At 44.2% G+C, this 27,413-nt stretch overlaps 2 protein-coding genes and 1 pseudogene across 4 annotated transcripts; 2 read left to right on the top strand and 1 right to left on the bottom strand.

Annotated features, from left to right (window-relative positions):
- Positions 1 to 992: 992 nt before the first annotated feature.
- LOC109865810 (gamma-crystallin M2) lies at positions 993 to 5,283 on the bottom strand. 2 transcript variants are annotated; one of them, XM_020454255.2, is made up of 3 exons: positions 5,083 to 5,283; positions 2,145 to 2,387; positions 993 to 2,004 (listed from the first exon to the last, which is right to left on the bottom strand). In XM_020454255.2, exons 1-3 carry the CDS (start codon positions 5,161 to 5,163, stop codon positions 1,705 to 1,707), a joined length of 624 nt encoding a protein of 207 aa, XP_020309844.1. In that variant the 5' UTR covers positions 5,164 to 5,283; the 3' UTR covers positions 993 to 1,704. The 2 variants fall into 2 exon arrangements, with proteins under 2 accessions (XP_020309844.1, XP_031655501.1); XM_031799641.1 differs by lacking the exon at positions 5,083 to 5,283 and adding an exon at positions 2,602 to 2,681 and having other exon boundaries at positions 996 to 2,004.
- Positions 5,165 to 9,166, top strand: LOC109865809 (secernin-2-like; annotated as a pseudogene).
- Positions 9,167 to 14,934: 5,768 nt separating this feature from the next.
- Positions 14,935 to 22,061, top strand: LOC109887251 (YLP motif-containing protein 1). 2 transcript variants are annotated; one of them, XM_031799489.1, is made up of 5 exons: positions 14,935 to 15,203; positions 18,210 to 19,252; positions 19,406 to 21,194; positions 21,366 to 21,440; positions 21,651 to 22,061. In XM_031799489.1, exons 1-4 carry the CDS (start codon positions 15,138 to 15,140, stop codon positions 21,420 to 21,422), a joined length of 2,955 nt encoding a protein of 984 aa, XP_031655349.1. In that variant the 5' UTR covers positions 14,935 to 15,137; the 3' UTR covers positions 21,423 to 21,440; positions 21,651 to 22,061. The 2 variants fall into 2 exon arrangements, with proteins under 2 accessions (XP_031655349.1, XP_031655348.1); XM_031799488.1 differs by having other exon boundaries at positions 18,210 to 21,194.
- Positions 22,062 to 27,413: the final 5,352 nt, after the last annotated feature.

Below are 27,413 nucleotides of genomic sequence, written 5' to 3'. Positions count from 1 at the left end.
CCGCCCTTGTAAATAACTGAAGTTATATAAAATGTATAACCTGTGTGGACAGCTTTAAGGGAAGAGCCTTGTGTCACATAGCTCAAAACTTTGGAGTGCCCCCACCTTTTGTTGATGAAATCAAATAAAATGATAGCCTTTCACTTTATTAATTTGGACTAAATCAGAAAATGTTACGTTTTAGATTACAATACTATTTTATTCATCATAATGCAACTTAAATATAAAATTTGTAAAATGTAATGTTAACTTACTTAAATATGCTGTGTACCTCATAAACCGGTGTTTGTTTTGAGAGTGACTTGGGGGGGGGGGGTGTACGCCCACAGTTTGTTTGTTATAAAGTGTGTCTGTTTTGTTTAGTCTGTGTGTGGTATGCGTGAGTGAATAAGTGTGTGTCTGACTGTGTGTGTTTCTCTGTCTGTCTGTCTGTCTGTGTGTGTGTGTGTGTGTGTGTGTGTGTGTGTGTGTGTGTGTGTGTGTGTGTGTGTGTGTGTGTGTGTGTGTGTGTGTGTGTGTGTGTGTGTGTGTGTGTGTGTGTGTGTGTGTGTGTGTGTGTGTGCGTGCGTGTGTGTGTCAGTTTGAGTGTCAGTTTGAGCGGTGTTAACTGGGTGTGGCTGTCTGTGCCTGAGGTGGGCATTTACTTTTCAGGGCTGTTGGTGTTTGTGTCTTAGCACAGATGGGATGTGCAGAGCAGAGGTTGTCAGCACGGGGGGAGGGGGGGGGGGGGATAGTCGTGCCGGTCAGATAACAGGTTGTCTACCTGAAAGAATCTGAGCCTGCTTCCTCCACCTCCACCTCCACCTCTACATACATTCCAAGTGTGCTGCACAGTGCCATAAGGAAACACCTCTCACCACCTAAGTGCTTTGACATCCTTTTTCCTAGACACTCAACACCCAAACAAAGCTGGGCATAGCTGAGCACTGACATGGCCAAGTGTTCAACGACAACTGGAATCACAAGCCAAAAAACTAAAGGTTAAAAGTGTTTGTGTTTATACTTCACAAGTTTCCTTTTGTATGTGTGGATGACACCCTATTATGCTTAGACAACAAAGGGAAATACTTTAGCTATTGATCAAAAGCGTGAAGAGACTTGTAGACTTGGAATGGACTCAACCCCTTTACTGGAGCCAACAGAGGGTAATAACAATGTCCTAAACTTCATTTTGACAGCAATTTCAGAAATGATGTTTGGCTGGTTTATATCGTTTCCTTTTGTATTGCCAAGTTACTTCCATGGAGTATCATTGTCAAAACAAATAAACTCCCAGACAGGATCAGTGTCCTGAGGCTGACAGTCTAGTCCAGCTACAAGACCCCCAACTGTGATGTAACATTGAGAGTTTTAGCACTGAAACAATTTGCATAGAAGGCCTAGTGCATGTTTTGCACGACAATGAGTGACAAGATACATACATATGTCATATCTCAATTTGATCACTCTGTTGTCACTGCGAATCTTCCTGTGCTAAGTGAAAATACCCTCAAATAAAATATGGCATTATGTACTGTCGCATCATATGAAACATTGGATCTCAAGTCCAAAATACTCCAAATGTTCATTCTTAGCTTCACTGTCCAAATACATATGTAAGGGACTGTATATGACAAGGGATGCAGGTGTGTGAACAACAAATCAGCAGGCACATTTTTTTTGTCACACTTAAAAAGGGAACATTTTAATAGGTTTGTGAATGATTTAGTACCAGGAATCCATGATACGCCTCATGCTCATGAACCTCATACCACTCATGCCGCCCATGGCTCCCATTCCCATGCCCATGCTGAAGTTGCTGTACTCTCCAGGCCTCATGTACATCATCCTGCCTCTGAAGTGGGGCTGCTCGTACATCAGCCAGTGGCCTTCCATCACGTTGCAGGACTGGCATTTGGACATGCGGTAATGATCCGTGATGTTGTCACAGTCGTTCATCATCTCGTGCATCTGACCTCCGAAGTTCTCCCTCTCGTAGATCCTCATCCTGTAGTTTCCTCTGTGCTGTCAGGAGAAAAGTACAGGGTTCATAGATGAGATCATTATTTAGAACATTGTTGAATATGAGAGTGTGGCCATTAAAATATGTTTTACCTTCAATGACAAGATGTGACTATTTTTAAGCGGAGATATTTTCGACCTACCATGGCGATCATGCGGCAGGACTTGATGCAGTCACTCATTCCAAAGTGCTGCATGTAGTCGGGGTACTCGCCCCTCCTCATGAAGTACTGGTTTCCCATGTAGTTGTTGTGGTTGTACAGCATCCAACAGCCACTCTCGACCCTGCAGGAGTGGCACCTGCTCAGGTAGGAGCTCATGTCACTGCAGTCACTGCTGCACTCATAGGAACGACCCTGGAAGTTCCTGTCCTCGTAGAAGACGATCTGAAAATATAATGGAATCATTTCTATGAATTAAACAATTGTATGAAAGAAACATTTGAGAGACATGTGGGATAGGCTACTATTCAGTCACAATGGCAACCAGGATATTGGGATAAGTCAAACATTCATGTTTTAGTTTGGGGTGCTAGAGCCCTTTTCTATACCAATCTAGAAAAATTTTGGTATGTATTTTCAAAACCTTCCCAGTGCTTACCTTGCCCCTGTTCATGTTGGTGGTGGACATGTTTGCTAACTGTGCTGCTGGTTGCTGCTCCTGAACTGACTTCCTACCTGGTTTAACCCTTTCTTTTATACCTGACCAAACCCAAAGAATCGCTAGCTCCATTGTTCAAATCCCTGACCCAGCATCATGCTATAGAGGCCTATTGAGGCCACTGAGGTTACGTCCACATTTCCAGAAAGGCTGCTTTTCAATTGGTCGTTTCTCTTACAAAGTAATATAAAGACTTTTGAGAGTTTACTCTCAAATGACTCTCAAATGTGAAAGTTCTTCGTACATAAGTTTAAAATCTTACTTGAAGGATAACTTTTATTAACTAGAAAATGACATTTCCTGAAGTAAATGTGTGTGCTTGATAGTCTTGAAGTATTTATGGTTGTGAAATAGTAGTATAGTGGTAGTGGTAGCAACAGCTGTAGTAATAGTAGAAGTAGTATTGGTAGTAATAGGGTTTTCATAGGCTATGGGTTAGTTATAGTTACCTATTTTGGGGTGGTTTGTTGGTTTGGAGTTATTATAGTTGGTTATAGTGGGCTAGTATAGTAATATAGAGTGAGTACCATAGCATCATAAGCCATATTATGTGTTTTTAAGCTCTCTAAGGTCTTCAGTTTGAACATTCTGAATGTTTTGTGGCAGTGATTTCAGTTTAGAATGTTGAAACCTGCATTCTGCCTTTAAAATGGGATATAAAAAGCTTTTATAGTTTATGAAGTATGAATGGTAGCAACAAACTGTGTTAAAGCAATCTAAGTTGATTCAGTCTGCACATGTCAACTTTGGGTTGGTGTTTGTAGCTGGAACAGTTCAAGAGCAGTGGCAAATCCATATTTTGCCTTTAAATCTATGGAAATGTATGCAAATTTGAAAAAGTTTTGTTCAAAATGTATAGTATCAAAAAGCTGTATACAAGTACACCAATTCCAAACCGGTCTGCATGTTTTAAAGATTGAATGGAGTTTTTAGCTTTTAACAGTTCTGGAGGAGTAGTGGCTCCATTTTTGTTTAACCTGTCCTCTCCATTTAAACCTATGGCCATTAAAATGCATCGGGATATATGCAAAGGTATTTGTAGTGTGAAAGGTAAGCCATAAGTAGTATCAAAAATGATTGTTCATACAACCTGAAGACAGCAAGCCTGCACGTTTTAAAGTTGCTTTGGTGTTGGTTGCTTTTAGTTTTGGGCTACAGGTGGCAGCAGAAGGAGAGTAATAAAGTATGTCGGATTTTCGAAGTTGTTCTTGCTTTCAGCAGGCACATCTAATGATTTGACATGTTAGCACAAACCGATCTGGGACCAGGCTATTAGTGCGCTGAGAATAAAAACATACTGGTTATTAATCATTACAGTGTAGTCTACATGCCATGGGTGGGATGGATATGCTCTTTTTGAGCAATTACATGATCTATTTGATAATAGAATATAGAGGACCCAAATCTAAGAAGTTGTGATGATGTATTCTTGAATCATGCTGCCATGTTCCCAGTTACTTTATTTGGAACAATCTCATTGTGCGCTTGTTACAGCAACATTTGTTGGCTAATTGTTGAATAGGGCTATGCACTTGTTTTTCAGTTATGTATTTGCAGTAAGTAATCAACGAGACTAGACCTTTAAATACAACCTTTGGATACGATCACGTGGTACAGTAGCTCAACTACAATCTGCCTTCTGGTAACTACCACGTCTGGTTTTGCGATTAAAAAGGTAACATTTGTCCTGTAGGAAATTGCAACATATCAGTAGCTACAGTAACCCTATTGCTCAACAGGTTATAATGGCAGCCAACCCTTGGATTGAAGTGAAATGAGAGGCGTTTATTTGTGCATTTTAAGCGTGATATCTCCTGAAACCGGGAAGTGACAGCAAGTGCACATCGCCAACGATACCGTTTATATAGGCCCTATCTTAAATAAACATTTGACTAAAGCACATTTTAGGCTATCACGTCTCCATAAGACTTCGATCACATTGTTTCAAATGTTTCCCGCATTGTATAATAGAACATCGTTACTAAATAGCCATGTTGATAAGAAGGAGACGGCAAGGACCATTCGGATTTGTAAAGATTACCGAGAAGTGCAGTGCACAAGACTCCCCCTTATCGCTGTTTGAGAAGGGATGGACAATGCACTAGTTGACAGGAATAACATATTATACCTGATTCTTCCCTAAAGATACTGTATAGGGGATGAATGCCTTATGTCACGTGTGCCCATTCTATAGGCTTCTTAGGCTATATACAATAGTCAGTGTGACATGAAATAGAAATGGGAAAACTGTAAAAAAAAACATGACTAACTGATAGTGACAGTGATACACAGTATGTGTATATTTTTGAGTTTACTTAAACAAGGCAGTTAACCCACTGTTCCTAGGCCGTCATTGAAAATAGGAATTTGTTCTTAACTGACTTGCCTAGTTAAATAAAGGTAAAAAATAAAAAGACATACCATTTTATTGACCAACGTAGCTATGAGTGTTCCTGATTTTACCAATGGATGACTAAGGCTATGATCATTTGTCCTGATCATTTGTCCTGACCAGGAAAAACTTCTGACCTCTGATATGATTTCAGTTTATTTCCTGGTAATACATTTGTTATGGTGCTTGTTTGTCCTCTTGTTCATTCAGGATGGCAGAGCCCGAGCCACCCCTCTCGTGTGACTGCTTTGTGTCCTTGCCCCCTGGCTCACAAGATGATCACGTGATCTTTGGGAAGAACTCGGACCGTCCTAGAGATGAAGTCCAAGAGGTTCTTTACTACCCAGCAACCAGTCACCCATCCGGGACCATGCTGGAGGTAAGCTAGGCCTAGCTTCACTTCTCCCCATAGATTGACCCTGTTGCAAATTATAATCCTGCTGCCATCTTGGATCGGGGCTCTCTTGAAAAAAAGAGATTTGATCTCAATGAGATTAAACCTGGATGAAGCATGGGTCTGCCCTCTGAACATTGTATGTAGGCCTGTAGCCAGAGTGTAGGCATTTATGTTAAAAATGGTCACAACAGGTGTTTTGCTCTGTGACCAACATCACTAATTGGATTAGAGTTGTTGTCACTGGTGAGCAGTCAGTCTGGGCAATATAACGGAGAAGGGTTATCAAACCTCTGAAATACCCCTCCTTGCTATACACAATCAACATGTTCTAATTTACTATTCACAAAGTTTAAAGTTTGAATGACAGACTATCATTTATCTGTATTTCCACGCCTTTATGTTACCAACGGTTGATACGACAGGTTTGCGGTATTGGCTGAGTATGTGTTGGTATGGTTTGCCAGTAGAATTTATGCTACAATCACATAAAAAGAGAATTGAACGACAACATAAGTCTCCATCTCTCCTCCTGCAGTGCACATACATTCAGATCCCTCAAGCAGAACACACCCATGCTGTGGTCCTCAGCCGGCCTCCCTGGCTGTGGGGGGCCGAGATGGGGGCCAACGACAAGGGGGTCTGCATCGGGAATGAGGCTGTGTGGACCCGCGAAGCTATCGACCCAGGGGAAGCCCTGCTAGGAATGGACCTGGTCCGGTAAGCCCGGCTAACCGTAGGCCAGCATACCAAACAGTGGTGTTTGTTTTGGGGGCCAAGTGAATCCTAACTTCAGAATCACCTCCTGGTCCGAAAGATAGAGAGACGAGTTGAGCTGGCTGGGCTGGCTGTTGGGTCAGGTTCCTGAAGGAGCGGTCTGATTGATTGACTGGCCGGTCTACTTCAGACAATGATAGGGTAGCGCTGCCCTTTAAGAATCTATTTACTAACTTCAGAATCACATCACTCAAAGTTTGGTGTGAATAATCAATGCATTAATGTCATTGGTAAATTTGTTGAAAAGTAGATATCCTAACTGGAGATGTGCAAGTATTTCAGCCCGTAGTCAGAATAGCAATATAGGGCTAGGTAGTAGCAGATGTGCTAGTAGCAGATGTGCTAAATGTACTAGGTAGACTTCCTTCATCACAGGTTAATACTTACATGTGTGCGTAGGGACTAGTCATGTAAACAAAGATAGGCCTACTGCCCAAACATTGCTATGGGAGTTTTGATTGAATCCGGCCCAAGTGTGTTTTCACTTATGTCATAAAGCTGCCTTTACATTGGAGGACCAGGGGACCAGGGTTGGGAAACACTGTTCTATTCTACCGGTATTCTACTCTATTCTATTCTACTCTACTTTATTCTACTCTACTGCTCTACGCCACACTACTGCTCTACTCTACTCTACTCTACTGCTTGACAGCTTGGGACTGGAGCGTGCGGACAGTGCCTGGGGGCCAGTGAGTGTGATCACTGGTCTGCTGGAGCAGCACGGCCAGGGGGGGCCATGCAGGGAGGACCCGGCTCCCTTCAGCTACCACAACTCCTTCCTCCTGGTGGACCGCCATGAGGCCTTGGTCCTGAAAGCTCTGGGTGGCACAGAAAGTGACAGGTGAGGAAACTACTGTAACACCGTGGGAGCTGTAGTGTGAATGGATGTTTTCGGGGGGGGGGGGGGCACAAGAAGTTACATGGTGTGGAAATTGCTCTAACATCACTGGAGCTGTAGTGTGGACAGACGTTTTGAAACAGGTTGGTTTCGGGGTAGTCTCTGTTAAGAAGTAAAATCTCACGGAAATTGGTCAGCCGAGTGATTAATTGATTTGTTCATACAGTCCGTGTTAGAAATTGAGAGTGGCAAATATGAAGTCTCCACCCTCGCATAAAGAAATCTCAGCCAAAGCCCCCTCCCCCTTCCGATCTGTGTGGGCACACGTGCGAACCAAAGCAGTTTAAGCACTGCCTTCGCCCAATCCTGATACGTGCAAATAACCAGTGACGAAAACCCCAAAACCGGAAACCAATGCTGCTCCTTATCTCACACATCCCATTCAGTCTCTGCAGATTCTTCAGTCTACATGCAAAATCTGCCCACGGGAGACTCGATTTGTGGTTTCACCCTTACGGTTGTGGTTAGGATAGTGGGAGGGTAAGCTGATCCTAGAACTGTGCATCTCTGAGCAACTTCTACCAGCAGCATACAACTATGCACCCCCCCAACCTGTCTTTGCTTCCCACAGAGGGGGTGAAGAACATCTCCAATGCGCTGACCATTGGGACGGATATCTCGGCGGAGCACCCAGAGCTGCGGAGTGTGGCCCAGGCCCAGGGTTGGTGGAGCGGCGAGGGAGAGTTCTGCTTCAACGAGGTGTTCAAGTCTGAAAACCCCCCCGCCAGGATGGAACTGGCCAAGAAGCGCCACAGTGGGGGCAACAGCTCCTCCAACAGCATGATGGTGAGGGAGACCATTCTTTCTATTATATTCTAATCTAATTCAACACTTTCAACTCCTTATAAGTGTAAAAACTCCCCAAATGATGTTAAAGCAGGCTCTATTAACAACCCTATACATGGTTGGTTTGGTTGTCGTATTGCTTATACAGCTATTTTTAATAACGGCTTGGTATCCCCTCTTACCATAGAAAGTACATTGAATGTAACAAGCTTATGTAATTTCCTGTCTCCTGCCATTTTCTCTCCGGTCGGCTTTCCCATAAAAATAGACGACTAATAACCTACTTAGACAACACCTTTTCTGGTTTCCCCAGGTTCTGTGACGGCCGAGGTGATGATGTCCATCCTGAGGGACAAGCCCAGTGGGATCTGCATGGACTCGTGTAGGAGGGGTTAGAATCAAATATGGGTAGAGTATGCCATGGCCTAATGTAATAGGCAACACTTTCATAGTGTTATATATATATTTTTTACATGAGTGTGGGTATGGACTGATGGATATTATGTGACGTACATTTCCGACTATGAACTTTCAGAATTTCATATATAAACGTCACAAATTGCTGTTTGTCAGGTCTTCTCCGCTTGTGCTTGTGTGTGGGGGCGTTAATTTGTGTATTTTTGCACGTGTGTGCTTCTGTCCCTCAGGACGCAGGGAATGCTCTGACTGAGACGTTGAGGATGTTGGAGGGCCAGTGTCTGACGGACATATCAGCCCTGCTCAGTGGAGAAACACCAGCAGAAGAGGAACTGGGGGACCTGTTCTTTGACGGAGCTGAAGTTCTACCAGTGAGGAGGTAAGAACCGTGTGTGTGTGAGTAGTAGTAGTAGTAGTAGTAGTAGTAGTAGTAGTATTAGTAGTACTGTATGTCTCTGTTTCAGAAGTACGGAACCTTCTCATTACGCCAATGCTGCCTCCAGTTGCTCTCTGTTACAGCGCCCTCATGTGGAGATCGCTAGTGCTTGCAGATCGGCAGGAGATGGCCCTGGGACTGTTTCGTCCTGTGCTCCTGTTAGATTGGCTCCCTCCCGTCTCATGCACAAGAACCCTCTTGATGCCATTCCATCCATCATTGACACAGAATATAAATGTCTTAATGTTCCATGGGATTGGAGCATCGTTGTCATTTGTATCACTTTAGGGAGCAACGCTCGCCCCACATTAGTGACTATGTGATAGACCACTACAGCAGTGTACAGTTCCAGTCAAAAATTTGGACACACCTTCTCATTCAAGTGTTTTTCTTATTTGACTATTTTCTACATTGTAGAATAATAGTTAAGATGTCAAAACTATGAAAACACATATGGAGTCATGTAGTAACCAAAGTTTAAAGGTTTAAACCAATCAAAATATATTTGATATTCTTCAAAGTAGCCATCCTTTTCCTTGATGACAGCTTTGCACACTCTTGGCTTTCTCTCAACCAGTCTCACCTGGAATGCTTTTCCAACGGTCTTGAAGGCGTTTCCACATATGCTGAGCACTTGTTGGCTGCTTTTCCTTCACTCTGCAGTCCAACTCATCCCAAACCATCTCAATTTGGTTGAGATCGGGGGATTGTGGAGGCCAGGTCATGTGATGCAGCACTCCATCACTCTCCTTCTTGGTCAAATAGCCCTTATACAGCCTGGAGGTGTGTTGGGTCATTGTCCTGTTGAAAAACAGAGTTTTTGCGCTATAGTCTCACTAAGCGCAAACCAGATGGGATGGCGTATCGTTGCAGAATACAGTGGTAGCCATGCTGGTTAAGTGTTCCTTGAATTCTAAATAAATCACTTAGTGTCACCAGCAAAGCACCATCACACCTCCTCCTCCATGCTACACAGTGGGAACTACACATGCAGAGATCATCTGTTCACCCACTCTGCGTCTCACAAAGACACAGTGGTTTGAACCAAAAATCTCAAATTTGGACTCATCAGACCAAGGGACAGATTTCCACCGGTCTAATGTCCATTAATCATGTTTCTTGGCCCAAGCAAGTCTCTTCTTCTTATTGGTGTCTTTTAGTAGTGTAGTAGGATGTCCCTTGGGGGTATCCGTACATATGTAGGACATGCGAGGGTTAGGTTAATAAACAGGCTGGAGCTAGAACCTCGTTGTCACACGTCTTTATTTTAGATCATAATACATGGTGTCAGAAGTGGTTTTAAAATTCACATAAATGTGAAGAACGTACCAAGTAAATCATACATTCAGGCTGTTTCAAAGCAGGGAGGGCACAGTGTTGGAGATAAAACAGCGCATATCATTATTTTGCTAGCTAACAAGCAAGGACTAAGCTACTGCTAAGCAACATGTTGCAAGAGGAAGAAGCTGGCGGGATTTCAGGGTTTGCGACTCCAAGTTCAACGGGCTCTGGCGCTAACACGGACAGGCCAGTGGCTAGTGCTGACGGATTTCGCATTAGACCCCCCGATAATTTAGTTTGTATGGACATTCAAAACTGGCCGAAATGGATCAATCAGGCGCTTTGAAAGGTACAGGGTAGCATCAGGCTTAAACGTGAAAAATGAGGCATTTCAAGTTAATACACTGATCTAATCTATGGGTGATGAAGCCGAGGATATATTAAATGTTTCAACGTTGACCGAGGAAGAGAAACTTAACTACAGTGCCGTTAAAGACTGTTTTGAAACGCATTTTGTAGGGAGACGCAACCTTATTTTTGAGAGAGCTAGGTTTAATATGCGCAAACAGGGGCAGGGTGAAAACACCGACAGTTTTATCACAGCTGTTCACAAACTAGCAGAACATTGTCCGTTTGGCGCGCTCAGGGAAGAGCTGATCCGAGATCGGATTGTAGTCGGAATAAGAAATATCTCACTTTCTGAAAAGTTACAGTTGGATTCCCAGCTTACCTTGTCCAAAGCTGTAAACCAGGTTAGGCAGAGTGAAACAGTAAAAAGACAGCAGACGATGCTGCGCGACAGCAGCTCCTTGCAGAACGAAGAGAGTGAGGAAATACATGCATTTTCATACCTGAGCTAAAAAAAACGGAGGGGAACAGAGAACAGAGACAGACGTGGAGAAAACAATCACAGACACAACCAGTAGCTAGTTCAAATGTTTGTCGCAAATGTGGGAAGTCCCCTTTCCACAGATGGACAGATTGCCCAGCAAAGGATGCAGAATGCAGAGAAGTAAAGGGAAACAATACTGGCTGGCATTCAGACATTAAACTCAATGGGGAGGTTGTCATTTAAACTAGACACTGGGGCAGCAGTGACAGCTATCCCAACTAGGCTGTATAGCTATAGCAGGGATGGCCCTTTTGCTCTCTACAAACAAAAAACTGTACGGGCCCAGTAATAACATTTTACCAGTGGTAGGGCACTTGGTGATTCAACTGGAGAGTAAAGACAAAAGTGCCATCCAGCCCGTCTTCGTCATTGACTCTCTAGCCAGACCGTTGCTGGGGCTGCCAGCAATTGGAAGCATTGTAACTCATTGAGAGAGTGAGCGAACTGGAGGACCCAGGTGAGGTTTTCAAAATGAAATTCCCAAAAGTGTTTTCTGGTCTAGGAAGGATAGAAGGTGACTACAAAATCCACCTGGAAGAGGATGCTGTCCCCTATGCCCTTACCGCCCCCCGCCGGGTGCCTATCCCTTTATTGGCCAGAGTAAAGGAAGAGTTGGGGAGGATGGAAGAAATTGGGGTGGTGTCTAAAATAGAGAGTCCCACAGACTGGTGTGCAGGGATGGTGGTGGTCCCAAAAGCCAATGGGGAAATAAGGATCTGTGTGGACATGACTAAATTGGATGAGGCACTCTGCAGAGAGAGACACATCTTACCAACAGTGGAGCAGTCACTGGCTCAATTGGATGGCTCACAAGTCTTCACAAAGCTGGATGCCCGCTCAGGTTTCTGGCAGATACCGCTGTCATCAGAGAGTAGGGCACTCACACCGTTTGGCCGGTACTGTTTTAATGTTTTGCCATTTGGAATCGCTTCCGGTCCTGAGCATTTCCAAAGACGCATGTCCCAGCTGTTGGATGGGCTGAGTGGCGTCGTAGTCCACGCGGACGATGTGCTCGTGTGCGGAAGGGACAGAGCAGAACATGATGTAAGGCTCACAGCAGTTCTGACCCGACTCCAGGAGACTGGCCTGACACTCAATGAAAAATGCACTTTTGCACAATCAGAGGTCTTGTTCTTGGGACACAAAATCAGTGCAGCTGGAATAGAGCCGGACCCAGAGAAGATCAGCGCCATCACAGATATACCCAGACCCCAGAATGTGGCTGAAGTCAGGACCTTCTTAGGCATGGCCACATATGTGGGTAAGTTCCTCCCACAGTTCTTAGATACAACCAAACCTCTGAGAGACTTACTAGCCAAAGAGAATGACTGGTCATGGAGTCACATGCAACAGGTAGCGTTTGACAAAATCAAAGGAGATCTGGCCTCACAGAGAGTGCTGGCCCAGTACCGTCCCCACGCTAAGACAAAAGTATCAGCAGATGCATCATCCTTTGGGCTAGGGGCGGTCCTCACACAGATGCAGGACAAGATGGAGTGGCGTACATAGCATACATCTCCCAAAGCTTATCCGACACAGAGCAAGGATATGCTCAAGTGGAGAAGGAGGCGTTGGCGATCACATGGGCATGTGAAAGGCTCAGCCAATACCTTATTGGCCTGCAGTTTACAGCAGAGACTGACCACAAACCACTGTTGGCTCTGTTAGGGACAAAAGCACTGGACGACTTGCCTCCCAGAGTTCTGCGCTTCCGCCTCAGATTACTGAGGTTCACCTACAAGATGGTGTATGTGCCAGGGAAGGCACTGATCACAGCAGATGCACTCTCCAGGGCCCCAATTAAACGTCCATTATCAGAGGAGGAGCAATGTCTAGAGGGTGAGGTACAGGTGTCCATTAATGCAATAAGGGACAGTCTACCTGCATCTCAGACCAAACTGCAGCAGATTGCAGAGGAAGCAACAAGACCACATCTGCCAACAGATAGTGCAAAAAGGGATGGCCCAGTTAGGAGGAACTGCCTCAGCTGCTGAAGCCCTATTGGGTTCACCAAAGTGACTTCCACTGTAATGGAGACCTTCTCATGAAAGGACAACGGATAGTTATCCCAGAGACTCTACAACCAGAAATGCTAGACAGAGTGCATGAGGGACACATGGGGATAACCAAATGCAGACTGAGGGCTCAACAGTCAGTGTGGTAGCTTGGTCTGAGTACTCAGATTGCCAAGCTAGTGGCCTAGAGTGAGGTCTGTACAAAATGTCAACCTTGTCATCCGGAGCCAATGATGGCAACGGAGCTGCCAAAACGGCCATGGCAAAAGGTAGGGACAATATGTTCGATTGGAAAAATGACACTTATCTGCTAGTGGTAGATTACTACTCAAGATACATTGGAATAGCAAAGACACCCATAACCACATCAGCTGGTGTTATCAATGGATTAAAGTCCATTTTTTCCAGGCAAGGGGTCGATAGAGGTCCTGGTTACAGATAACGCTCCCCCGTTCTCTGCGAGCTCCTTATCTGCTTTTGCCGCAGAATATGACTTCATACATGTTCCGGATGGACTGACCAGTAATGATGGACTGTCATTTTCTCTTTGATTATTTGAGCTGTTCTTGCCATAATATGGACTTGGTCTTCCTCAGGGCTATCTTCTGTATACCACCCCTACCTTGAAACAACACAACCGATTGGCTGTAATGCATTAAGAAGAAAACCAATTCAATAAATTCACTTTTAACAAGGCACACCTGTTAATTGAAATGCATTCCGGGTGACTACCCCATGAAGCTGGTTGAGAGAATGCCAAGAGTGCGCAAAGCTGTCATCAAGGCAAAGTGTAGCTATTTTGAAGAATCTCAAATATAAAATATATTTTGATTGGTTTAATTCATTTTTGGTTACTACATGATTCCATATGTGTTATTTCATAGTTTGGATGTCTTCACTATTATCCTACAATGTGGAAAATAGTCCAAATAAAGAAAACCCCTTGAATGAGTAGGTGTGTCCAAACTTTGGGCTGGCACTGTATGTATGTGACTTTGCAGATCTGTTTTACATTAAACACCTACTGTAAGTACGCCATTTGTCAAATGTGCTATTCATTGTTACAAGTGAATGGGGGTTAGTTGACTGACTGCCCCCATGTGAATTAACTAATAAAATATTAGCTCTGTCTGCTGATGTGTCCTGTATTTATTAACACTGTAGTTTAAAACGAACACTGCAGTATTCAATTCAGTAATTACTGACGTATTTAGTCAAGTTAAGTAAAGAATTCAACAAATGTCGTTTTGTTAAAGTTGGGGAAATTCTAATACCGTCCTGTTGGTGGCAGTGTTGCACTTCCAATCCTATAAAATATCCCAGCTAACAACTTTAGAAGTAACCTAACCAAAGATTGTCTATTATATTGACAAGAGTTTTGAGTGACCAGTCTAACAGTGGAAATTACATGTCCCTCAAAGATTGAAGCCAGGTTGGAGGAGGCGAGGTCAGGTGGGACCATTCACCCAATGAGAGGGCAGATACGCGTTTCAACAACAGCCATAGAGATTGAAAGAAGACTCATCTTTGTATATCAGTGCTATTATTGTATCAGTTAATTTTCTTTTTCATTGTCTGATTTCTTCCAACTCATAGGAATACCCACCCAGTTGACTACTTAAAAATAGTGGAAGCTTTCAATTTCAATGTCCACGATGTGTCCTATATCTCCATAGCCCAACTCCAATTTAAAGTCGTTATTTTTTTAAATTGCCACGTGCATACACTTATATCAGTGCATTCGTATCAACCTAGCCATTACGAAACTTATATTCGATCAAATAAGCCCGATGAAACAAATGAGCAATTACATTTTTTGTTGACCAAATTCGATACGCTCTCATTGACCTCATTACAAAAATGCCTCATTTCCTGGGCTTATTTTAATTGCTAGATTTTGTGGCGGAGTAAAACCTTACGCTTTGCCTCTTGCTCTCTGACCTTACGGAGTCCCCACATTCGTTTATCAGTGGAAACGGAAGTTAGGTTGAAAATACTGTATCCGTGAAAACCGGAAACATCCGCTTTCTCCCAACCCTGCTGGAGACGTATGATTGGAAAAGCTAACTAGCTGTAAAACCATAGTTTATAAACCTTTTTATTTCTACACTATAATACTACAATCTGGTTTTCAAGTCAAAGAGCTCAGTGGTAGGGCGATCAAATATCTGAACCCTCAAAATCCAGAATGAGACGACACACAACATATAATGACGAAGACATGCGCGATGCTACCAGGGGGAAGGGAGAGAAGGTAAATAATCCGGTTTTGTCCGTTCTTGCGCATGCATTTCCAGAACTATTGGCAATGTGACTTTACATTTGGTGATTTAATTTATTTGCCGGTACCTTCCTGACTGGCATATTTATGTTAAAATAGCCAGCCTGCTCTGAAAAAGACATTAGCTAATGTTAGCTAATCTGACGTAAGCTAGCTAACGTTAGTTGCTAGGAAACTCTGATCTGCTTTTATATCATGTTTTTACAAGTATAATTCAATGTAACGTATGACGACCAACTAAACTGTCTGACCTACCATATGCATGGACATCCACATCCAAGCATTCCTTACCAATTCTCTCAATTACCAAACTTCAGGTTTTATTTTGACGATGCATATATTATACATTTTGCAAGTTAGGAAAATAGTGTGGTTTGCCAAGTGGATGCTTCTCTTCCATGCGCTGGCAGTCGAAATACAGAACAGAGAACTGAGTGTAGAATTGAGTTTCCTCCATGTATTTCCGACACACACAACTCACGCACAGCTAACCCTCTCACTTACTATATATTACATCTACTACTACAAACCAGTTTAGTATTTTATTAGGCACCCCGTTAGCTGTTGTCAAGGCAGCAGCTACTCTTCCTGGGGGAACACACAAAACATCACATCTTGCAAAACATTGTGCATCATACAAATCCACATTCCCACCACTACATCGCTCCACTACTACATCACATTTTGGGAGAGATTTCCACGTAGTCATGGCTCTATATAGTACTGTGCGTTTCCTAGCCTCTGGGGACTGTGAAGAGAACCCTGGTAGCATACTAGCATGTCTTATGGGATATGCCTTGGTGTCTGAGCTGTGTGTTAACTTATTGAACAGATAGTTTGGTACTTTCAATACCTCAATACCCCCGGTGTAACACAGTTCTTTGACCCCCCCCCCCCCTTAAAATAAACGATGGCTGTCCATGGTGCTGAAAGTGCGAAGGCATCTATAGCTTTGCTTTGGCTAATGGATAAATGTTTATTGGTAGTCATTTTCTCATGTTAAGTCTAACATTTCACGAACCTATACATGACGCAATGCTGCCATTTGTAGACTGCTGACTGGTGGCAATAATGTATTTACATGCTCAATCATTAAAATGGGAAATTCATGTTTTTATGCAACCGCATACTAATCAGCTACCAATGGATTTTTAAAATAATATACAACTGTCCTGTATAGGCTACCTGAACCTGCCTGTCATGAGCCGTCCTCCTGCTCTCTCCTAGTTTAGATAGAACGTTGTTGTGAGTAAAACCAGTCTACTAATGCCAAATAAGTCAGTCCACCCACAAAACACTAGTTTACTAGGGATTCTTTCATTATTCAGTGTACTATTTATAGCTATGTACTGTATTTAGCTGCTATTTAGCTGCTTTTTTATAAAAGTAGCAGGTAGCCTTGTGGTTAGAGCGTTGGACTAGTAATCGTTTGCTTGATCGAATCCCCGAGCCGACAAGGTAAAAATCTGTTCCTAGGCCGTCATTGTAAGTAAGAATTTGTCCTTAACTGACTCGCCTAATTAAATAAAGGATACATTTAAAAAATTGCCTAACAAGTTTTCTTCCCGAGTGGCACAGAGGTCTAAGACACTGCATCTCAGTGCTAGAGGTGTCACTACAGACCCTGGTTTTATCTCGGGCTGTATCACAACCGGCAGTGATCGGGAGTCCCATAGGGTGTCGCACAACTGGCTCAGCGTTGTCCGGGTTAGGGGAGGGTTTGGTCGGGGTAGGCCGTCATTGTAAATAAGAATGAGTTTTTAACTGACTTGCCTAGTTAAATAAAATGTAAAAAACAGAGGAAAAAAGTACTTGGCTTGAGGGTAAAATCAGCCACTATTTATTTATTGTTGAACTCAGCGGGTTTTGTCTGGCTAATAGCCTACACAAATGGGCTGCAATATTCAAGATAAGTTAAATCTAACTTTAGAGTCTCCTGAAGTCCTCCATTTTTTTGTGCAAATCTTTTCAGCGCAGCCTGGAGATCCAGTTTGCGGCCCGACTTTTCTATACGGAGTATTGCCAACCCAGACCGTCTTTCCTGACATGTTTCATTATTGGCCTATGTCCATTGCGCTGCACAAAATGTAAACGTATTCTTGAATAATGCATGCCAAGATATAGAGATTGTTGATATTTGCAACCACACAACTCAAACACAGGTTCACCAGTATGAATGAAATCGCAAACCGCTTTCTTTTTGTCTGTCCAGTATCCAGGACGACCTGTCCCCAGAGCTTCGAATACATTCGTTTATTTCCATAACGTGTTGAAGCCGGCAATTAAGGAGAATGAGGGGCTCAATTAAATATGTTGCAGAACTGCTGTATTTGAAGCACAACTCACTTCTGCCCAGTTTCCCGGATGTTGCTATGGCAATCAAGCTGTGTTTACAATCCTGTAACAGTCGCTTCTGCGGAGAGATCGTTTTCTATACTAAAACTCATAAGGAACTAACTAAGACGCATTAGGTTCTCGGTCTGATATGAGCTATTGAACCCCTGAGTAAGCGCCACTCATTGCACTGGCGCCGTCGTAGCCTTAACCACGGCATTTGTTCACCGATATCCCCTCAATCAGTGATTTATTTTTGTTCAAGGCCTGAGGCACTTTTTCATTCACATTCCCGAAGCCCAATAAACTAAAACTTAGCTTACCTATGGAAATTAAAAGCGTTAATATTAATTACCTTTTTGAGGGTTACTGTCAAAATTCTTGATTAAACAGACTACTTTGAGCCAGGAGAGACTGACTTACATGTTTTGGATGTTAGCCCTCTGTGTACATTTAAGGGCCAGACATGCTACTCTGTTCTAGGCAAAGTACAGTTGGCCCATGTCCTTCTTTGCAGAATGTGACCATATAACTGGTACGAATCGAGTATGAATCATGTCAACCTTCATCCATTTTTAAGCTATAAAGCAAGCAGCTGTCTTAGTGGATGGTTATCCATTGAAATTTTATCATGTCTCCTTTTAGGTCCCTGAGGATAAACAACACGAATCCACCATTTACTCATTCGGGACACAGGAGCAGGACACAGCAGCCACAGGCTTCCAGCGCTTCCTCAATGTCCTCAACAAAGGGGTGGACATAAACAAGCTCTCAAAGATTGTCAACACCGTGAATGAGTTACCCCCTATACAGGAGGCCCATCCCAAGACTGCCTACAGGAGTGAGTATAAGGAGGCCCCAGCTCAGAACTCTCAGGATTGCTTGGGGCCCCACAGTAGAGCTCTGCCACAAGACCACAGTCACTCTCACATTCGTGAAGAAAGGAGGCTGGATCTCCCACATGGCCAGCTCCAGAGCCTGCTGGAGTCCATCGGGCTAGACCTGGGGGTGGAGGAGTTGGGCCGACTGACAGACCGGACCAAGGAGAGGCTGTACGGGATGAAGAGAGACCAGGAGAGGAGCCCGTTGAAGTCAGACAGGCACTCTAGTACTAGAGACAGAGAACGAGACGAGGACACAGAGAGGGACGGATCTAAGAGAAATGGAGAAAGAGAACGGGACAGAGACTGGGCCAGTTCTGAGAGAGACCGAGAGAGAGACGGGGAAAAATCTGAGAGAGACCGGGACAGACACTCTAATACCAGGGACAAGCGCTCTGGTCCCAGGGACAGGCACTCTAGTACCAGGGACAGGCGCTCTGGTCCCAGGGACAAGCACTCTAGTACCAGGGACAGACGCTCTGGTTCCAGGGACAGGCACTCGGGTACCAGGGACAGCAACAGGGACAGGCGCTCTAGTACCAGGGACAGCCAGAGAGATAGGCACTCTGATACCAGGGACAGTGAGAGAGACAGGCACTCTGATACCAGGGACAGTCAGAGAGACAGGCACTCTGGTTCCAGAGACAGGGACAGGCACTCGGGTACCAGGGACAACAACAGGGACAGGCGCTCTAGTACCAGGGACAGCGAGATAGATAGGCGCTCTGATACCAGGGACAGTGAGAGAGATAGGCACTCTGGTACCAGGGACAGGCGCTCTAGTACCAGGGAGAGAGACGAGGACAGGCGCTCTAGTACCAGGGACAGAGACGAGGACAGGCGCTCTAGTACCAGGGACAGTGAGAGAGACAGGCACTCTGGTGCCAGGGACAGGCGCTCTAGTACCAGGGAGAGAGACGAGGACAGGCGCTCTAGTACCAGGGACAGAGATGAGGACAGGCGCTCTAGTACCAGGGACAGAGACGAGGACAGGCGCTCTAGTACCGGGGACAGGCGCTCTAGTACCGGGGACAGGTGCTCTAGTACCAGGGACAGGTGCTCTAGTACCAGGGACAGGCGCTCTAGTACCAGGGACAGGCGCTCTAGTACCAGGGACAGAGACAGGGACGGGCGCTCTAGTACCAGGGACAGGAACAGGCGCTCTAGTACCAGGGACAGAGACAGGGACAGGCGCTCTAGTAACAGGGACCGAGACCGGGACAGGCGCTCTAGTAACAGGGACAGAGACCGGGACAGGCGCTCTAGGGACAGAGACAGGGACAGGCGATGTAGTACCAGGGACTGGGACAGAGATGGTGACCGGGAAAAAGAAAGTGACATGGATTGGTATAGGGACAAGTCCAAGGAAAGCTCTGCTGAGCTCAACACACACAAGGACCCTATATATCCTTTTTCTCCCCCTCCTAATGCATCTATGATGGCAACCTTCTCCACCACCCAGTTCTCTCTGTATACCAGCAGCCCCTACGCCAATGCCTTCCCTCCAGGTTGGGGTTATCCCCCTGGCACCATGCCCCCTGTTACCATGCCCCCTGTTACCATGCCCCCTGTTACCATGCCTCCTGGCCTTATGCCCCCTGGTAGCATCCCCCCTGGTACCATGCCCCCTGGCCTTATGCCTCCTGGTACCATGCCCCCTGGCCTTATGCCCCCTGGTCTTATGCCCCCTGGTACCATGCCCCCAGGCCTTATGCCCCCTGGTACCATGCCCCCTGGCCTTATGCACCCTGGTCTTATGCCTCCTGGTACCAGGCCCCCTGGCTTTATGCCCCCTGGCTTTATGCCCCCTGGTATTAGGCCCCCTGGTATTATGCCCCCTGGCTTTATGCCCCCTGGTTTTATGCCCCCTGCTACCATGCCTCCCTTCCCATACCCCCCCCCTGGGTATCCACCCTACCCCAGCGCCCCACCACATTACTCTAATAGCACAGCAGCCTTAAGCCAGACATACGCATACACCCAGGCTGCTAGCAACCTCCAGCTCTCATCTACTCAGCCTGCCAGTAACCACCAGTTAACATCTATCCCACTCCCATACAACCAGCCCACTGGCAACCTGCTCCAGCTCATGAACCTACAACTCCCAAACAGCAAGCCCACTAGCACCCGCCAGCTTACATACATCCAGCCAGCTAACAACCCCCAGGGTAAATCTACCCAGCCTGGTGGGACCCGCCAGCTTACATACTTCCAGCCCGCTAGCAACCCCCAGGTCACATCTACCAAGCACGTTAGCACCCGCCAGCTTACATACATCCAGACTGCTAGCAACCCCCAGGTCACACCTACCCAGCCCAATAGTGAACTCAAGTTCACAAGCACGGCTGTACTGACGCCAGCACTGAAAGTGTTGACCCCAGGCCCCATCTCCTTGAGCAAGGCCCAACAACTGAAGGAGCCATCACCCCCCCGCTGTCTGCATTACGTTAAGACGGTGGTGCCCAAGGGCAGCAAACGCCGCATGAGACGGACAAGAGTCACGAGAAACAGGCAGGCGCTTGAAGAAAGGTGTAATAAATACAAGAAAGAGGTTCTGAGAAAGAGGAGAATATATCGAGATCTCCAAGGGAAGAGAGATGGACTGATTGCAAGAGCTGCGGCGAAAGTGGCCGCTCAGTTGGCGGCAAAGTACCCCAGGGCCCTCTCTGAAGCGGAGGCAGAGAGCGATGTTGAAGGGGAGAAAAAAACAATGCCCGAAGAAGCGATTAAGGGGAAACTAAAGAAGAAGGTTTGTGTAATTACTTCTGGATGTACAGTATTATCTTTGGTATGAAAGACCTTTGCTTACTTCTATGCTGTTCTCACTTTTGTCGTTATTTGCTTGTGTCTTTTTTGCTAGCGATATTATTCACCATTCATTCATATTTTTGTTGACATGCGAGTGTATACCCTTTCTCAGCTTGAAGAGTTCAACCTGAAGATGAAGCGGAAATCGACGCAACAAACACCAACATAAACTCCAAGGCAGTTTGTTGTAAGTAAAAGCAGTAGAAATACTCATCTATTTCGCCAAAGAATGTGTATACTGGCGTGTTCACTCCACTTTGGAGAAATGTGGAAAATAGAGTTGTGTTTTAAGTGTCTTAAGTTAATGACCCTGGAATATTTGATTTGGGTCAGTTATGCAATGATTGTTTTTCTGTCGTAGCAAGTAATTTGTCTGAACTCTTCCTCTTTTCTGCAGATCTTCACTTGGCATCATGAGCTCATCTCCCACTAGAATAGAACCTGCTGCTGACCCATCTAGACCCTATGGACATCAGTTGGCTTACATTGTTACCTATCAACCATTTATAGATTTGTAATGACACTAGCAAAGGATTTGTTATCTTTGAGCCACATCCTTTAAGGCTACATAGTGAAGATTTTTTTTTCTTTCAGATTGGGTTTATCTGTAGTAGCATGGGTACGGTCAGGGGCTTTTCTTGACAACGTGATCTGACTAGCAAAAATGATTGCCTATATAGGCTTTTCGCTTTAATTCGGTCCTGGATATTTTCCTAGGCTGGTCATTTGGTCAGGAAAAACTCTTAACCCATTTCTGTGGATCCTCTTTCACTGTGTATATATACAAAATAAAGAGTTATTTTATTTCTTTTTCTCAAAAAGTTACTTCAATATGGAAGTCATGATGATGCTCTAAACTATGTCACACTCCGTCCTGTTGGCGGCAGTATTATAATTTTAATCATAAGAAGGTGGGGGGGGGGGGGGGGGGGGGGGGGATCTACAGAAGCAGGTACAGCAGAAAAATAAAATACTTTTTGTCTTTGGCTAGCTAGATCGTTACTTTTGTGTTTACTAATATATACATTTTTATGCAATTGTATTTGAAGTCGAGCACTCTGTCAGGCTTTGGTAGGGTACGTGGAACTTGTTTGACGCCTCAAAATCCGAAATGACACGGCGAACATAATGTGACAGTACCCTCTTTCAGGCCTAAGACAAAGAGCGCGGGTGAGGTTGCAGACAGGAAGTAAACACTCGTTTTATAGTTACTGCTTGCACATTCTTTTTTAAGACTAAGGTCATGTGTTTGGTCTTGATAAAAAACAAAACAATTATCGGGCTATATGCTTCTGTCACGCTCACAGCATATTCTGAAAATGACAGCTTGTAGCTAACGTTTGCTACCTAACTTAGTAGCAGAGGTTCTGCATCAGATTCATGCGGCTCTAGTATTCTGAACATAGTTAGCATTTATGAGGCCAGCAATCACGTTATGTTCAGCGAGATCTGAACACAATCAGCACAAAGCCACTTCTGTGCGTCTAGACCCCTATGAGATCTTCGTATTCTGAGAGCCAGGGGCGCAACTTTAGTTTTAGAAGTGAAGGGGGACGCCAGTCTCAACGTCAACAGTGAAGAGGGGACTCGGATTCTGGCCTTCTAGGCAGAATCTCAGAATCACTGATAAACAGACTCCTCACAAGTCATCAACTGGCAGCTTCATTAAATAGTACCCGCAAAACACCAGTCTCAACATTAACAGTGAAGAGGCGACTCGTGCTGGCCTTCTAGGCAGAGTTCCTCTGTCCAGTGTCTTTGTTCTTTTGCCCATCTTAATCTTTTATTTTTATTGGCCAGTCTGAGATATGGCCTTTTCTTTGCAACTCTGCCTAGAAGGCCAGCATGAGTCACCTCTTCACTGTTGATGTTGAGACTGGTGTTTTGCGGGTACTATTTAATGAAGCTGCCAGTTGATGACTTGTGAGGAGTCTGTTTATCAGTTTCTTAAGTTTCTTGGTAATTTCTCAGAACAAGAATAGACTGACGAGTTTCAGAAGAAAGTTCTTTTTTTTCTGGCCATTTTGAGCCTGTAATCGAACCCACAAATGCTGATGCTCCAGATACTCAACTGGTCTAAAGAAAGTTGTATTGCTTCTTAAAGGACAGGACATTTCTAAGTGACCCCAAACCTCTGCTGATACCATAAGTCGCATGTAGGTGTCAAGTGTAGACACGACCTGGTGTCTACACTTGATACTTACATGTGACTTCTGCTACAGTATCAGAATACGGAAATCCCATTGAAAAGACTGGTCTAGATGCACAAAAGTCGCTATGTCATCTGATTTGTGTTCAGATCTTGCCTGGTATGGCAATAGCACTGCCCTCGATCGCATGGCGCCAAATAGGGTGGTGCGGACAGTCCAGTACATCACTGAAGACGAGTTTCTGCCCTCCAGGACATCTACACTATATATACAGTACAATGACATTCTAGACGATTCTGTGCTTCCAACTTTGTGGCAACAGTTTGGGGAAGGCCCTTTCCTGTTTCAGCATGACAATACCCCCGTGCACAAAGTGAGGTCCATACAGAAATCGTTTGTTGAGATTGGTGTGGAAGAACTTGACTGGCCTGCACAGAGCCCTGACCTCAACCCCATCGAACACCTTTGTGATGAATTGGAACTCTGACTACGAACTAATCGCCCAACCATCTGTGGCCGACCTCACTAATGCTCTTGTGGCTGAATGGAAGCAAGTTCCCGCAGCAATGTTCCAACATCTAGTGGAAAGACGTTTTCTAGCTATGCCGGGCATTATCAGCTCATTGTTATGGATGTATCCATATTAAGGTCAATAGAAAACAGCTACTTTGCTGTTATTTTGCCTGCAGAGGTAGTGACTGTGTTAGCCGCAAGGGATAGGAATGTTGCCAGCGAGCATGATGACAGAACATAAAGAATGAATGACTAGGTCGCGTTGCTAGCGACCAAAAGATGATAAAAGTATGAATTTGTTTATATACAGTGCCTTGCGAAAGTATTCGGCCCCCTTGAACTTTGTGACCTTTTGCCACATTTCAGGCTTCAAACATAAAGATATAAAACTATTTTTTTGTGAAGAATCAACAACAAGTGGGACACAATCATGAAGTGGAACGACATTTATTGGATATTTCAAACTTTTTTAACAAATCAAAAACGGAAAAATTGGGCGTGCAAAATTATTCAGCCCCTTTACTTTCAGTGCAGCAAACTCTCTCCGGAAGTTCAGTGAGGATCTCTGAATGATCCAATGTTGACCTAAATGACTAATGATGATAAATACATCACCTGTGTGTAATCAAGTCTCCGTATAAATGCACCTGCACTGTGATAGTCTCAGAGGTCCGTTAAAAGCGCAGAGAGCATCATGAAGAACAAGGAACACACCAGGCAGGTCCGAGGTACTGTTGTGAAGAAGTTTAAAGCCGGATTTGGATACAAAAAGATTTCCCAAGCTTTAAACATCCCAAGGAGCACTGTGCAAGCGATAATATTGAAATGGAAGGAGTATCAGACCACTGCAAATCTACCAAGACCTGGCCGTCCCTCTAAACTTTCAGCTCATACAAGGAGAAGACTGATCAGAGATGCAGCCAAGAGGCCCATGATCACTCTGGATGAACTGCAGAGATCTACAGCTGAGGTGGGAGACTCTGTCCATAGGACAACAATCAGTCGTATATTGCACAAATCTGGCCTTTATGGAAGAGTGGCAAGAAGAAAGCCATTTCTTAAAGATATCCATAAAAAGTGTCGTTTAAAGTTTGCCACAAGCCACCTGGGAGACACACCAAACATGTGGAAGAAGGTGCTCTGGTCAGATGAAACCAAAATTGAACTTTTTGGCAACAATGCAAAACGTTATGTTTGGCGTAAAAGCAACACAGCTCATCACCCTGAACACACCATCCCCACTGTCAAACATGGTGGTGGCAGCATCATGGTTTGGGCCTGCTTTTCTTCAGCAGGGACAGGGAAGATGGTTAAAATTGATGGGAAGATGGATGGAGCCAAATACAGGACCATTCTGGAAGAAAACCTGATGGAGTGTGCAAAAGACCTGAGACTGGGACGGAGATTTGTCTTCCAACAAGACAATGATCCAAAACATAAAGCAAAATCTACAATGGAATGGTTCAAAAATAAACATATCCAGGTGTTAGAATGGCCAAGTCAAAGTCCAGACCTGAATCCAATCGAGAATCTGTGGAAAGAACTGAAAACTGCTGTTCACAAATGCTCTCCATCCAACCTCACTGAGCTCGAGCTGTTTTGCAAGGAGGAATGGGAAAAAATGTCAGTCTCTCGATGTGCAAAACTGATAGAGACATACCCCAAGCGACTTACAGCTGTAATCGCAGCAAAATGTGGCGCTACAAAGTATTAACTTAAGGGGGCCCAATTTTTCAGTTTTTGATTTGTTAAAAAAGTTTTAAATATCCAATAAATGTCGTTCCACTTCATGATTGTGTCCCACTTGTTGTTGATTCTTCACAAAAAAATACAGTTTTATATCTTTATGTTTGAAGCCTGAAATGTGGCAAAAGGTTGCAAAGTTCAAGGGGGCCGAATACTTTCGCAAGGCACTGTAACTACTTCAATGAAAAACCCAAACAAATCAACCAAAATATCCTTCAGAAATAGTTAGTTATTGTTCAGTTAGTGTCTCAACTCTTCAAACAACAGCTATGGACAAGTATGTCACACAAAGTATGCAATATTAAATTAAATAAATAATTAGTAAGTGTACTGTGCTAAAAACTACTAAACAAAATAACAAATATCATACTATACACCAGGGATTCTCAAACAGGGTAGGTGGACCCCTAGGGGTCCCTGGTGTAATGGCAAGGGTTCCATTAAATAAAAAAGTGTAATGAACGTATTCAGCAGCACAAGGATTCTAGTTTATTTTTTTAACCTTTATTTAACTAGGCAAGTCAGTTGTGACACTGTCCCCTATACTGGTGCTGCTGGCAACAAGGTTGACACCTGGTCCTGCCGTGGCTGTGACACTGTCCTCTGAAGTCTCTCTCCTTGGCTCTTTCCCTTTCACCACACTCACTGACTCACAGTCTGTCTCTAGAAAAGAAATAAGGTGTTTGCCGTACTCCTAACTACCATTACCCAAAACGACACAATTATTCACAACAGCAATACCATTGTCTTAAACAAATCCTAGTTCAGTCACCAGTTTAAGTTGAGAGTGGGGGTATCCATGGTATTTTCCAATTATGTCCCTATTTTACAACTCAAAAAAATGTAGAACCTTTCATAATGTTGCCAAATAAAGACTCAACAAACTTATCTGAGACTCCCTGTCTCTGCCCATCTGTCCCCAGCCCTGATGTCTGTGTGCCCCCTGTTGCCTGATCTGCCTAATGACGTCATTGTGAAACGTTAACATTAGCATTTCACTTCTTTCTAATGAACATTTTATCAACTAGTCTTAGGCTACTAGGGTTCTTGCTTTGCGTTTTGGTGTACTGAAAAATACTCTGATGTCTGTCTTTTTACTTTTTTTCTGACATTCTTCTACCTGGCAGGCTGGCTAGCTGCACAAACACACACAGTGTGTAGGTTATTTACAGTAGAAGATGGGCTTCTATCATCTTATCTTCTATCATTCTATATGGGCTTCGATCTAAAAGGTAGCTAGCAAATGTGAAACGGATTGCAGTGACAAGAGTTGACAGCTATGAGTTCACCATTTACACAACATATACTGCAACCTTTTGTCATTTTAATATAGTTTGTTTCATATTGGCTGGCTTCCAACAATAGCTGAATTTGCAAAGCTAGCGAGCACCAATTCCGTTTCTGTGGTGTTTCCTATAATCTTTGCTATTGTTAGTTTACTCCAAGATCAGCACACGTGCTTCAAAGTCCCATAGCGACGATTTAGTTTTTGCAACGAGACCATTACAGATATTTAAGACAATGGTAGAAGAGAGTGTAGTTCTGTTCAGTTGGGAGTTCAGTTTATCGCTAACCTTATCACATGGACTTTGAAGCACTACAACTGCATGCTGATCTTGGAATAAACTGACGATAGCAAAGATTGCATCTTTGACGAATAGTTAATGTTTGCCCGCTAGCTCTGAAAATTCAGCTAGTGTGTGAGTAAACCCTGCCAACATAATTATTTTTATTTAAAAAAACATTGCTAT

This window comes from Oncorhynchus kisutch, linkage group LG20 (assembly GCF_002021735.2).
Source record: "Oncorhynchus kisutch isolate 150728-3 linkage group LG20, Okis_V2, whole genome shotgun sequence".
Taxonomy (NCBI): Eukaryota; Metazoa; Chordata; class Actinopteri; order Salmoniformes; family Salmonidae; genus Oncorhynchus; species Oncorhynchus kisutch.
Note: the sequence above shows the minus strand (reverse complement) of the source record. Positions and strands in the feature narration are given on the sequence as shown.

Bases quoted from the DNA above. Each gene is read 5' to 3' on its own strand.
- LOC109865810 (XM_020454255.2), bottom strand. From the start codon at position 5,163: ATGATCAGGACAAATGATCATAGCCTTAGTCATCCATTGGTAAAATCA. The intron at 2,388-5,082 runs GTATGTCTTTTT...TTATATTTTCAG, and splicing joins CTACGTTGGTCAATAAAATG to ATCGTCTTCTACGAGGACAG. The intron at 2,005-2,144 runs GTAGGTCGAAAA...TTCTCCTGACAG, and splicing joins CCTGCCGCATGATCGCCATG to CACAGAGGAAACTACAGGAT.
- LOC109887251 (XM_031799488.1), top strand. From the start codon at position 15,138: ATGAGACGACACACAACATATAATGACGAAGACATGCGCGATGCTACC. The intron at 15,204-18,209 runs GTAAATAATCCG...GTCTCCTTTTAG, and splicing joins CCAGGGGGAAGGGAGAGAAG to GTCCCTGAGGATAAACAACA. The intron at 21,195-21,365 runs GTTTGTGTAATT...ACCCTTTCTCAG, and splicing joins AGGGGAAACTAAAGAAGAAG to CTTGAAGAGTTCAACCTGAA.